The sequence below is a fragment of the Pseudochaenichthys georgianus genome, chromosome 21 (assembly GCF_902827115.2).
Source record: "Pseudochaenichthys georgianus chromosome 21, fPseGeo1.2, whole genome shotgun sequence".
Lineage (NCBI taxonomy): Eukaryota > Metazoa > Chordata > Actinopteri > Perciformes > Channichthyidae > Pseudochaenichthys > Pseudochaenichthys georgianus.
The window spans coordinates 11,986,733-12,001,346 of NC_047523.1; the positions used below are offsets into that span (position 1 = coordinate 11,986,733).

General features: G+C 40.1%; 1 protein-coding gene across 1 annotated transcript; it reads right to left on the reverse strand.

Moving 5' to 3' along the window:
* Positions 1-8,174: 8,174 nt before the first annotated feature.
* Positions 8,175-11,371, reverse strand: twist2. Its single transcript, XM_034110660.2, has 2 exons — positions 10,837-11,371; positions 8,175-8,337 (listed from the first exon to the last, which is right to left on the reverse strand). The coding sequence occupies exon 1, from the start codon at positions 11,363-11,365 to the stop codon at positions 10,871-10,873; it is 495 nt and encodes a 164-aa protein (XP_033966551.1). The 5' UTR covers positions 11,366-11,371; the 3' UTR covers positions 8,175-8,337; positions 10,837-10,870.
* Between the last annotated feature and the right edge of the window lie 3,243 nt (positions 11,372-14,614).

Consider the following 14,614-nt stretch of genomic DNA (forward strand, 5'->3'; position numbering starts at 1 on the left):
TTGTGGTGTGCGGCCGCTCTTGCTCGTCTTCTTGCAGCATCGCTCGTTGTCAGTTAGCTCTGTCATTACACCCGTATGCGTAACAAATACCTCATCCTCCCAGCTGCTCATCACCGCGCTTTTTAATTGCAGGTTCCACTGACTAGAAATGGCGATGAGGCTTTGGCCAGCTGCTCGGAAGACAAATAACGCTAATTACAGATGAGTCATTTGATCAGTTGTGGATCATAAACTCAAACCGAGGAGGCCTAGAGGTGGCCCAGTCAAGTAAAGTCCACGGAAAGCGTTAGACCAGGATTCGCTTTGGCAGGTTGTTTACACAAGTCACTTTGAAGTATTTCACCTTCAGTTTCCCTCAATTTGCTTTATTCCGAGCATGGATTTGGAAACAATGGCAATGCTTTGCTGTTCTTTCCAATGGATGCTCCACCAGTCCTGTTGGGACCTCTGATCCATGGTGTGTTTGAAAAGCCCTGCAGGGTTTGCTTGTCTTGCTACTGTATGTGTTTAGTCTGGTGCCCATCAGAAGGGCGAGGACACACGAGGAGCAGCAGCAAACCGAACTCTGAGGCCGGGTCCCTGGCAGCCCGGGGTCAGAAGAATCAAAGTTCACACACACGCTGCTGACCGTTCTTTTCTTGATCCTAAAGACCAGAGCAAAGCATTCAACATAATGTACTAGTGTAGTGAAAGCTGTCATTAAGAGCAACCTGTCCACTCATCCGGATCTGGAGGACATTTAGGACAAAGTCAAGAGAGGCACTGACATTCTCCTGAATGCTATTCCTTCTATCTATTACGCTAAAACATGATAAAGATTAGATAAGGTTAGATCATGAAGAGAATCCCCCTCAACCCGACATAAGTAATTAAAAAAAATCTTTCATTTGTAGATATTTAAAAATGTGATTATTGTTTTATTGCAGAGTTAAATAGTGACCTTTACTTTATGCCACACAAAATCCACTAAATAGTTTTTTGCTTCTCTTCATCATCAGCCTATCGATGTTTGTATTGCATGGTCTGTATTAGTGGATTGACATTTCTCAGTTGTCATGGAGATGGGTTTAAGGAGTACCAATTGATTTGGTAAACAGCACATATTTGCTCAAATAAAGGATCAAAGTTAACACTGTCCTTAAAATTGGAGTTAAGGTTTCCTTAAAATAAAACTAGTTGCACTTAAGACGTTATCAATCAAAATGTGACATAAAACTTAAGGTAGCTCCTTTGGCTCTATTTTAACCGCAACATGGCCAAGTGAATGACAGTAAAAACAGGAAATGAGTGAATTCCGAGAATAGGACAGCCCAATGCGGCTAATGATGAGCAAACTATTTAAAAATTGGACATGCAGTCAATTCAGGATGTTCTGAGTGTCTAGAGTTGGATCACTATGCTGTGCAGCTGTGCTCTTCCAGCCACTTTGCTAAAATGATGACTATGACTTTATGCTCCGGGATGTTTCCCATCAGTAAGAGGTGAGATCCTTCATGTCCACAGGTCAACCATGTGCTGAGTCATTCATTGCAATTTCCTCCCACATTGTTTATGTTGTTATTATTTACTTTTAGTAGGGCTTTGTGATTTATTTTATTTTATTCCGCCAGAAGAGTAATCGTTTCCTCCTTTGACCAATTAGTTATTTTTCTCCTCTGCCATTATTTTTACTATCTGACTGGAGGCCAACTTTTGAGACAATAACAGGTCTAAGCAACGGTCATAACATCTCTTAAATCCCGTTTACTAAGGCACATTTTTAAAGGATTATATAAACCCCCTTAAATAAGTCCCAAAATGATTAGGAAATTGAGCTTTAAGTGTCATGCGTAGTTTGAATGCAACCTGCCCCTATAATTGAGTTAGCTACGTTGAAGTTGTCCAGTGTTTGAGAGTTTTCACATTACAGATGGAGATTGTATAGATTTGGCATAAAATCCCTGCAGTTGCTTTTGTTTCTTTCTAAACCCCGTCACTAGGGGGTTTCATCAAACGGACCACTGTGTTCGAATAATGCAAGACCTCTCTATCTCTATAAGCCTCAAACTGTCCAGATGTACATTGTTCCACATTGTGTTCCCTTTTCACTTTAAATGTATATCTTGGGAAAGGGTTTTGTACTTTTTTTCTTTTTTTTTTCAAAAGTCAAAAAAGTCAAAATTCAAACAAATTATAATATTATTTTCCTGAAAATCTCCGTATTTTGAGGAAAAAGTCAGAGTACTGTCTCTGATCTCAGAAAGCTGACTTTCTTTCTCAGAACTTCGTCAGATCTCCAAAATAATGTTATATGTGGCCCTTTCCCTGTTCTGTAGTTTTAGGAATTACTAAAAGGATAAACATTTACTACTTTCGTATTAATTGTAAGTGCAATCTCATTCTTCCTCTTTCCTTTTTTCCTTAACTGAGTAATAATCCAATGTCGGGTTGTCAGTGAGTGAACTCTGCATCCTCAGCAGTGAAAACAGGTGAGTGAGAGTTGGCTCCTGAACTGGCCTGACCCGCTGACCTCTGCTGACCTCCGCTCATCACCGGTGCTAATGAAGAGAAAAGAGGGTGAGGGTGGGGGGGGGGGGAATGTCGGCATGTGACCCCACAAACATACCCAGCCGCTTCCTGTCTCCTCCACAGCCCTCAGACGAGTCAGGTTTCACCACTGAAGGTGAGAAACAGCAGGCCAACGTATGCACCCACCCTACACACAACACACCCAGGACACACATGGAGGGGTTGATTGTTACTACACTTTGTCTATTTGTGTCCGTAGGTTTCTCCTCAACTAAAGTTAAAGTAAGCGTCATCTGCTTATTCAAACAGAAAGTATTAGAAACTTGTAATACCAAGTTGTCATGATGTAAAATATCAACTCAGTATGTTTCATAAAAATGTCTGAGTAAAATGTTAAAATCACCTGCCGTTTCTCACAACATTTTCTTCGAGTTTTAAAACCTCCACTTCCATCGTAGCACTTACATCATTAACGGCCTGATTTATGAACGTTGTATTCCTAGAAACTTGACATTATTCCTTTGTTACGCCTATGTTTGAGATGGTTCATTCAAGGGGTTTATCCTACACTAATACATTTCAATATAATGTAGGAAATAACCAGATATCTGAAATCACCTCTGGAAAAACCTTTGACTGTAATCTGTCCAAAAAATGGAACAAGAATTGTAAACCTGTTTAGATGTTTGTTCAGGAAACCCTTATTAGTACAAATGAGCACATACTCAATAAGATACCTCACCATTTTCAAACATAACATTCGGAAAACGGCTTCAACACATTTCTGGATATGAAGTGGGGTCTCATATGATCTCTATGTTCAAACGTGTGACCCTATTGATTAAGCTGGATACATGCGTGTGCTGGTTTTCGACCAATGAGCCACCAGGAGGATGTATCATAAAAGCGCTCCCCTGGTGATGCAGATGTGAGAGCAGTGACTCACTCACCTCGCACCAGGAATATTAATGACCATCGATTACTGTTTATGTGTTTTGTTTGTGTATTTGTTTATTCTTCTCTGTAATGCCTCAAACACTGTTCCTGCTGAGAGGACATCTTCCCGCTCCCCCATCCTCTGAAAGCTGTGATTATCCTCTGGAGCATCACCGACGCTAAAGTTAGACATGTTCCATCTTTGTGGCCCTTGGATGAATAATCAGCGCTGACACAGCAGTTGGTCTGCACCTTTGTGTTAGTGTGTTTTTCAGATGAGACCAGATGGACAAAAGACAATTCCGTCTTCAAGGTTTAAAGCCAAGTGTCTCTCAGGAACTGACCCATTCCCGTACCTATTATTCAATGTTGTGTACATTGCAGGCCTAATAGCACTAAGTATTGACTGTAAGTCCATATTTGTTATTATAATTATTCATTATGTATCCCTTAATATCAAACCCAAATATCAATTAGAACGGCAGCATGGCAAGTTTGTCATGGAAGACACCTTAATGACCCACAACACCCCTCAGGGGATTGAAACTGAAGCATCTGCACAAACATGAGTCTCACAGTCTTGATGCCTCTGCATTACAGGAGTCTTCGTGATAGTATGACAGGCTTTTATTTTGAAAGGTCTTTACAGAGAGAGTACCTGTTTTCCTGGATCATGCAGACAGATGCATGTCAGTTCCAGTGTGCTGCACACAGGACAAGTCTTTGAGTCTTTGCACTGAGACTTTGTAGTGAAGGGTGTTGCATAATGTCCTGCATTAACTTGTAGTGTTTACTTTGAGACAGCAGATTAAACTACAAGACATGAGAAAAACTGTTTCCATAACCAAAACCACATGACAGCTGTGACTCTGTCCGCATGGCAACAACACCGGATTAAAGTTTCACTAGTTTCTTAGTGACACAAAGATACATGTAAGTGCTTGTTCTTGTTGCACCTGTATCCAACGACATTCAGACATAAGACAGACATTACATCTTGAAGAGGAAAAAAGCACGCTGAGGCCTGATGGGGGAGGGGCTTAGGGACTCTGAATATATGATAGAAAAAAGCAAAGTCAGAGTGGACCTGGAGGAAAGGACCAGAACCTCTGCTGTCGCCTTTCACCCGGGCTCTGCAGGTTCCTCTGAACTCTGACGGACCCTCACTGCATGAGGCTTGATCCGTGAGCAAATGCTCTATCGTGTTTCTGTCAACATGTGTGCACACAGCAAAGCTAATGCATACATGTTCACTGCATACAGCAATTAAGAGGGTTCTCTTGAAATCACGGTCTCTATACGTGCATCTCTTTCTGCATGTTAAATGGCATGATTTGAAAACGCATAATCTTAGTCACCTTAATTAAGATTAGCACAAAACTAATATCATCTGAGAAAATGTGCAATATGCCATGTGTAAAATAATTAAAAGTCCACATTGTCAAGAAGATAACAACTTATTTTAAAATAAATAGGATGTACATGAAGATTTCTCTTTTGATGGCCAGTAATAACTACTACAGTTTAATTTAATAATAGTTATCATTAAAACGCACCTTATTTGATCCATTCTACTCACGCACAATGACAGAAATGAAGAACAAGATCAATACTTGAGATGCCACACTGTATGTATGGCCACACACACACACACACACACACACACACACACACACACACACACACACACACACACACACACACACACACACACACACACACACGGGAAGTGCATTCACACCGTGGTATAAGCCTAACCTTCAGATTTCTATTTTTTATACTGAACCAGACGAACACAGAATAGTGTTTGAGTGTAAACCTTTACTTTATTCCCTTTTTACTGCAAATTAAAGTTTTGTAGCTTTTTCCGTCTGATTTTACGGGAAACATCTGGATCCCTCGCACCGCTGGAGCAGTGGCCCCGGGTGATTCTGTGCCGCTCAGCTGTGAGGGCCCGGGATAATGAGCAGGTATCAAACAGGGCTCCTATGGATCAGCCGGCCGGGCAGGAGGGCTGAGCAACAGCCTCCGGGGCCACCGGGCCAAAGATCATGACAAATACACCCTCGTATTACTCAGACAGTGACTATAGGAAAACACTGATTCTACTGAAATGAGTGAAGTTACCAGCGTTATGGGGTTGTCACTGTAACGCAGGCAGGGAGGACCGTGACGCACGTGGAGCAGCAGGATCAGCATTAGTCACAGAGATCACACACACACATAAATCACTCAATTTAAAAAATCATGACCCTTGAACAAGGGCGTGACGCTGTGTGATAAAAGGGTGGGGACACGGGGGTCAGAAAATGTTTAAATATTCTTCAACATATTCAATGTTAGGCGATGTAAGGGGTGGATCAGTGTAAGGTTAAAGAAGATTAAAGAAGTGCAAAGATCAGGAAAAAGTGCATGCATTCTTTTTGGTCATTTTGATATAATGATTATTATAATTGTAGCATATCAAAAAGCATCTTAAATAATCTATATTTACATTTTATTTTAGAGGCAATAAACCTTCCTGTGAGTGAATATGTTTTCACAATTAGCTTTTTTCTGATTTCTTGTCAGATATTATACTTTCAAAAATATATAGCCTTGTTACAATACCTGTGCTCTTATTTTGAAAGAGCCATCGCTATGCAAGTAAATTATACTTAGACTGTAAACGTGTGACTTAAAGAGAACATTTCCCATATATTGGATGATTTTCAAATGTGTTATTTTTACATATTATACTTTTTTTTAAAGGCCTCCTATGCCCTTAAAATGGGCATAGCTGATGACCACCAAGTTAAATAAAAGAAAAAAGGATAGAATGCATGACTTGCTTTCAGATCATCACTGAAACAACACATGGATGAACCACTTCAGAGAATTTGAACAGGAAGAAGGCATAAGAAAGTCTATAAGGCAGTCATATATGCAGCACAGTGTGTGTTGACCCTGATAAATAAGTGTATCATGTGGCTTTAGTGCATCAGCTGCAGGTGTTTCCCTTCAAACCTCGCTGACCTCGAGGAAATCACAGCCATCATTTTCCTACACACATTGACACTAGTAGAAAACAATAGTGTGCTATTTGGCTTTTATTATCTCCTGAATATTTTTCATTTGAAATGTTTTCCCAACGGTGGAAAGTAACAAAGTAAATGTACGCTTCCATTTTTTAAATGACTTTACTCAAGTATTACCATTCAATTCTACTTGCTTGTACTCTATCTAATAAGTATACTTTTCATTTGAAAATGTTGAAAGATGAACATCTGATAACCCCTTAACCTAACCCAAAACTAAAGAATAAAACATTGGAATAATTTAAGAGGTACAATTCTGAATTGTATTACAAGAAGTTTTTGCAAAGGAACTTTGATACTAGATTCAGCAACATTGACAATCTAATAATGTCAAGTATATCATAATATCTCACATTTAAGGGATTTCTTTTGCAGAATTAGTGCAATTATCACTTAATATTCTGTACTTTTTATTTGAGTTGAGTTGAGCAGCACTTTTACTTGTAAAGTATTTTTGACGATAATGTCCTTGTACTTTAACTTAAGTAAAGGCTCTGAATACTTCTTCAACCACTGACTTCCACCCGGCCTGTTAGCTAATAGATCCCCTCCAGTTAAAGTGAAAGGGCCATGTTTGTTTTGCTGGTGATAAAATGATTAAGCTATTGAGAGCAGAGATTGAGCTGAAAAAGCAACAGAGAGTCAGCCTAGCATTTAGCATCCCAGCGCTAACAATGACCTCCTTTCAGCCTTCAGATTGCATCTAACCACGTCTGGGAAAGCGAGATGTAAACAATTGTAATGTTTTAAGAGTGAGCGGGACAGATTCAAAGGAATTTCTTCAGTCCGCCGTTTCCTGCCTGTTTTAGAGCTGAGAGTTAGTGTCCTTATCTGGGCTGCTGGGGCTCCCTGCTCGTTAAAGCCATCGCCATTTGAAATGATTACTCGTTATTTAAGCGCACACGCCGTTTATATGGCTAAGTTTGAAACTGGCTCGAATTTCCTCCACTTTTAATGAAGCTGTATTTTTTTATGGTCGTTCTTCTTTTCTTTTTTTTTCGTCGGCATTTTCCTTCCATAGAAAGAGGTTCTCACACCCAGAAGTGACACAAATGTGTTGTTGGTAATTATTTTCCTAATTTAGCAACCCCTTGGAATAGAAACATGTTTCCATCATATCTTTCCTTTCAAAATAATGTCCTGTATGCAAAGTAATTTTTTCAGTTGGTCGAAATAATCGACTCGTATGGAAATTGACCGGCAACGTGCAGAAATACACTGAAATACCACAATTGATCCAGCCGAATTACATGCTATATTGTTCTAACCTAATGTAATACAAAAAGATCCACCATATTTTCTTCAAAAATATGTATTTTAATAAATAAGCAAAAACAATAATGTACATTGGACGGAGTTCAGAGTTTTGCTAAAGAAAGTCGGTAAAATAAATCCATGCAGCAAAAGACTCTAAAAATTGCATTGGTCCCTTAACAGTCTATAGGCGTACTTACACAGGTAGGCTATGTACAATTATGCATTTATATATATTTTATAATTTGGCTTAAAGTCTTTGACAAAACAAAATATATATATATCCTTCTCGAAACACGGTTACAGGGTGGCTTCTGTTGAAATGCAGGCCGAGATATGCGCTGTAACATCTCATTGCCCCCCCCCCCCCCCCCCCTCTCTTTCTGCCACAAACAGCTCCAGACAGTCAGCAGCGGTGTGATGGATGTGCACACATACACACACACACATTGCGCACAGAGTTTGTAGTTGTGGGTCACATTACGTCTCTCGGCCGTGCCTTTGAGGTCCATGAGTTCTTCAATAATCCCTTCAGTCTTCATACTTTGTAAACGTAAACAGTCTGTGATGGAGAAAGAGACACAAGTAATTATTACAATGGAAAATATAAATCGAAACCAACTAGATTTACGCAATTATTTGTGTTTATGTCGAAATCTGGTGTTTTTCTCTGCACTGGCTCGTTTAGCATGTGGGAAGTCATTAATGAATCAATTATTAGCCACCGAGCTGAGTAGAACCATATGGCGAGAGAAAAGCAGGAACATTTTATATTTGAATGAAGTACAGCTGCAGTGAAATAAAGAAAACCACAGTTGATCTGGCTTTCAGTTGGAAACACCTGAGTAAATGGACGCGTTTTCATTTCGCTGTGGATTAGCGGACAGTCCTAAAGCAATACAATCTAATTCCTCGGAGCAACATTAATCCAAGAGCCAAAATAATATAGCAGTAAAGTTACGATTGGTAAATGCTATTTCAACAGGCCTTTTTTCATATTTATGAATAAGATCATTTTGATACTTTTTTCCTATTCTAATCCAGGCAATAGCCTAGGCCTACTGTCAAAAATAGGCTCCGTATTCCTAGAGGGTTTCATTTCTGTTTTTGCCACATATTTTGAGAAGAAACCAACCTAAGTATTTTATAATGGGCTAAACTACACGTCTCCATGCTTTGTTATGTTATTTTATATTCCACAGAGGTCAATTAAACCCAAACATAAAGACCCTCAAATGTACTGTGCTTACAGGAATCACTGTAATGAAGCTTATGCCCCCCCCCCCCCCCCGGCACCGGGATTAGTTTATAAGACAACAAAGCCTCTCTGATGGAGGTCTGCTAACTACATGTCAGCCCATGAGAACCAAACAAACCCTGCCCCTGCTTATTCATACCCATCGTGTTGTTTGGTGTCACCTACCGTGTGCCATTTCCCTGGGAAGCTTGATTACCAAGAAGCTTTAAATAACAAATATGCCTTTATGTTGAAACTTCCATTGCTGCATCAAATAAATTAGTAAATAACTGACCAAATGAAAACATGTCATGATGTTATAACTTAGATTTTTAAACAAATAAAATTGAATCGCAATACCTGACTTTACTTTGAAAGAGCCATTTGACGTCAAACGAATTAGGTTATAAATTCAAACTGACACAAAAAACAATTTGTCGAGAAATGACAAGATGAAACACGTCATGATGTTGTTCTTAAAATAAATAGCTTAATTATACTTCCTGGGCCATTATTTTTAATAAAACTAGCTGTGTCTAATAAATTCATAAATGTAATAAAGTCATGACTTCGAAAAGATAATTTCGTTAGAATTGACTAAATGAAACATGCCATTGTGTTATAATTTAGATCTTAAAATGAAAAGCCTACATTACAATACCTGTGCTTTTATTTTGAAAGAGCCACCGTAGCGTCAAATAAATAATATGTATAATAAACCTAAGCTAACCTATAAAAGACAACTTCCTGATAATGTATCAAGTCGTGTTATAATGTAATAGGATATTATTGCTGGCTGTTGACTTTGATTTATTTGTTTTTCTTTTTTACTTTAATTTCTATCAAATCAGCAAGTGTCCTCTCAGCTGTCAGAGTGCCTGCTGCACCACTACTCTCACGACATTATCATACCAGGCTGCAAATCTGCAAAAGATCGTGCCCAGAGCCCTGCCTGTTATTGCTGGATTCTGTTTTGTATTGTCTTGCACTGGCTTGAACTTGCATGTCCAGCCGAGCTGCCCATTCCTGCGGTCTGCGCGCAGGAAAGCACTCTATTGTGGATATAAATTACCCGTGGTGGCACTGCAGCTGCGTTTCGGTGTTTTTCCCCTTTTACCCCACTCATTATGAAATGCTGTTGAAAGGGATTGAGTAGGGCTTAAGTGCAAACGTCCCAACTGGCTGATTTAATGCGTTTCTGCTCAGAAAATAGAACGTGTTGTCATGTTTTGGTCAGCAAGGCTTATTATAAATGTGTAAAACCAAAACTATTTGTATGAATCCTGATACTTCCCTATCCTACTCCTTTTTTCTCATACTTGAGTGTATTCATATGTTACTCTATTAACTGAATGTAAACTATAACTATATTTTTGGGTTTAACTTGAATCTATCCACGTTGAACTGATGGGTCTGTTTTATGGTGGTCACCCAGCAGGCCTCGCGCACGCATCAGCATCCGGATTAGGACGCAGAGTGAGGCGCTGGAGAGATGCTGAGGCCTCCGTGTGAAATCTGTCACTCACATAACAAGCGCGCGCAGCACAGGCGAGCTTTTGGACATGTGGATTTGAAGTTTGGGCTCACAGCTGTTGCGCACGAACGATTTAGGTATTTATGAATGGAAAAAGTCCCTTTTTATTAGATAACAATCTGGAAGTCTCACTCAAATTAAATTGTGCTAGTTCAATAATTATTTAATATTTGTTCCAATATTTTTCTTAGGACTCTCCTTATTTGTGGCACTTTCAAAGTCTGCTCATTCTAAAGCTATATATGTAATATTAATATGAGATCATCTTTGCTCCAGGTTGTGGTACCCACCCTTTTGGCATTGTAAGTGAAGCCCCTCCGGCTGCTAGTGAGATGCTGACATAGACCAGGCTCCCTCCATCCTCCACACGGAGAACGCGTAACTGAGTCTTTCGTGCGCGACGTAGCTGCAGCTGGACATCTTCTGGTCCATCTCGTCGCTCTGCAGCACCTGACAGAGGAAGTCGATGTACCTGGAGGCGAGCTTCAGCGTCTGGATCTTGCTCAGCTTGTCCGAGGGCAGCGTGGGGATGATTTTACGCAAAGACGAAAATGCCCCGTTCAGAGACTGAGTCCGCTGCCTCTCCCGGACGTTGGCCAGGCACCTCTGGTTCTGCAGATCCTCGAAGGACTGGTTGCTGTCCGGACTCGCCTTCTTGACCCGCTTCACGGGGCCCGGGCTGCTGCCGCTACTGTCCTCGCTGCCCTTCTTGCTGTGTCTCTTCTTCGCCGGGAAGCTCTTCTGCTGTCTGTCCAGCTCCTCCTCGCTGGTCACCAGACTATCCACAGGGGAGACCGGAGAACTGGAGCCCTCTTCCATTTCTCTCTTGAAGAAATGCAGGGATAGAGCAGAAAAAACGCCGTCCACCTTTGAAGCCGTGTTACAGAAAATGTAGATATCCGTTAAGACGAGAGGATGATATTCTCGCTCTTTGCGCCTCTCGCTGTGGAAGAAAACCTGCGTTCAAACTGAATGTTGGCACGCTTTCCTCACGCATGAACTTTTTTCCTTAAAAGTTTTTGGAAACTTTATCCCGGTTTCAGATGCTAAATAGGTTTGGGAGTAGAAGGGGTGGGGTTTTCAGGGCGGAGGGGGAGCCAGAGCGCGCGTCCTGGTCCGCTAATAAGCATGCAGCCAGGGTTTCATGTGTCTGATTGAGACACAGATTGGAGCTGCGGGATGTGTCAGATCTTTATATATATTTACGCACAGTCAGAGCCAGTGATGTCTTTGTCTATTTTAATGATTGAAACCACTATTAATCCAATAATGAATTATGGGTTATGTAACTACCAACAGTTCTAAATTAAGATTTTTAATATCTTACAAATATTGCATTCTTATTATTCTTATTATTCTTATTACTATTATTATGTAATATTATTTCTCACTTGCAAGATGTTTTTTTCAATCAAATACCATTTTCTTGGACACCAGACATTATTTATTCAATTGGCCTGATTATCTTTTATTTATTGTTGTATTCATTCATTTATTTATTCACTCATTCATTCATTTATTTATTTTTTATTTAGCAGGGACAGTGCACATCAATGAACATTGCTGTACATGTCATATTATTCCCTAAAAAATAACATTTCTCAAATATAAATATATAAAGATTGAGGGCGTGTATTAAAGTAAAACATGTTGAGCAATGCGAGCCAATAAAACATATCGAATCAACTACTGTAAAAAAACAACAACTATGAAGTTTGCAATAGTCCAGCCATTCTTTGCAGGCCTTTCCATCCATTTACAGTAAACATGCTTCCCTCCTCAGTGGAGAGTGTGCTCTTTGGAGAGCGATTTACACACACATGCGTCGGACTTTGCGAAATCGATGCGCTTGATGTTTAATCGAATCAGCTGTGTACGCTCTCACAGTTCCTATAATGTGGAAGTCAAACAGGAAGGAGGCTTAAACTAACCGAGCAGCTCTCCGGTTTCTGCGGATAAATCCTCGAGACGGTCTCTCCATGCGTAATGTCAGCGGCCCACCTCTTCATCTGTCATGTTTCCCTGCACACAGCGCAGGTGGCTCACATTATACAGCTGAATGTATCCAGCGCCAAAACGCAGAGTTGGTCCAAACCAGCTGACTGACCTCCAGAGATTTCTGCGGGTCTATTCTTCTGGAGTTTTTACTCCAGAAAGAGATTTTCTTGTGTTTTTACATTTGTATCTTTTATGGTATTTTATGAATGGTGAAGTGTTTATTATTATTATTATTATTATCATTATTATTATTATTATTAATAATAATAACAATAATAATAATCAGAAATGAAAAGAAATCCCCTATTTACTTGCAATTTATTTATTTATTTTCAGACACCAGAATCGATCTGTTTAATTTCCCTCATTTTTATTGTATTTTACTTTATTAGTTTATTTAGCAGGGATAGTGCACATTAATGAATTCCAAATAGGTTATTTCTGTTTTTTGTCGTTTCATCGATGCACATAGGCCTACAAGACATCGCTTTTGCTTGTTTTTAATCAAATACATCTTTAAAGGTGGGGTAGGTAAGTTTGAGAAACCGGCTCGAGATCGCTAGAATTTGAAAATACACAACCGGAGAAAATCTGCCACTTCCTTACAGAGCCCCTCATCCAACACACACGAACGCGCACATGACCAATGAGGGCACGAGATAAGTTTGTGCCCCGATGGAAGGCTGACAGGCAGGTAGGCTATCTACTTTTTACTTTTTACAGTATTACGGCTTCTACAGATGACATTTTTGTATGGATTTGTTGTCAAAGCACTTAAGATATTCATTGCTATCGGGATGTTAAGAGCATTCCATGGAATATAACAACAAGTGTATCTCGAGCCGGTCTCTGAAATGTACCTACCCCACCTTTAACCTTCTCGTAAAATAGGCCTCTTTTCCCACAAAACAAAACATTGGATTATGTTCCTGAAATGATTAAGAAAACAATGCTTCAACTGTTAGTGAGAGTCGGATGGCACCTGGTAATTGCCTCTTATTAGGAAGCAATTGAGCTAATTCCCACTGTAGCGTAGGCTACACTTAAAGTCCCCACAAAGAATCAAACTGCAGTATTCATGCTCTGTTTGTTACACATCCGGGGAGACTGGTCCGTACATGTTGAGGAACTGAAATCTGAAAGTTGCACAACATTGTTTAAACCCAAGACTTCTGGCTTGGTATTGGGACATATCCTGCGTTTCCATGAAGCCCCCCCCCTCCGGCCTGCAGGAAACAGCGCTCTGCTTTGTGTTGTGGCTCCCTCTGGTAATAGTGACTGTCACTCTACTTTCTCTCAGTGCCAGCGCTCTTTATTCAGACCCTGGCAGCCTCAGCAGGTCGCACGGTGGTTACACTTTACTGCTCCTTTATAAAGCAGGTAATGTTTCACACGTGCAAATATGAAAGTAATGCTCAAATAAGTGCGTTTCATGAAAGGAGGAACATGCACACCCTCCCTGATTATGCCCTCTGACCTCCTGACTGTTCAGGAGGCCTCATGCCCAGGGGAGGGGGCTGCAGAGAGAGGCAGATCCTGCACAGCGTCTGGGTCCGTGAGGAGGAAAAGAGCAGGAGGGGCCCCTGCACTTTTCCACCCACTGCATATTCTCTCTGGGCAATGATAAGCTTGGTTTCAGAGAGGCAACCAGTGGATGATGAGGATGACAGCTTGCTTGAGCCCATTCGACTTCAGACCTGATCATATTCCCGTGCAAAAACATGGTGTGGAAAAACGATGAGAATGCTTCAACATTAGGATATGCATTCATTCCTGCAGAACTGGCATGACAACAAAGACGCTTTTGTTCTATAGAGTAGATTAGATTTAAATTGATCCTATATTGGGAGATTCTTACAGCAGCAGCATTTTAAAAAGGCATTGCACATTAGTATTACAAAAAACAAATAAAGAGAATAGACAAATAATACATTCAATCATATATCTACTAATACATAAGATACTATTATGCTTTATACAAGTCTACAAAGCATTTTTTTGGGTTTAAAATCTACATAATGTTGAAGTTCATTAGAAATGAAAACTTCCTCATGACTTGATGATTTATCT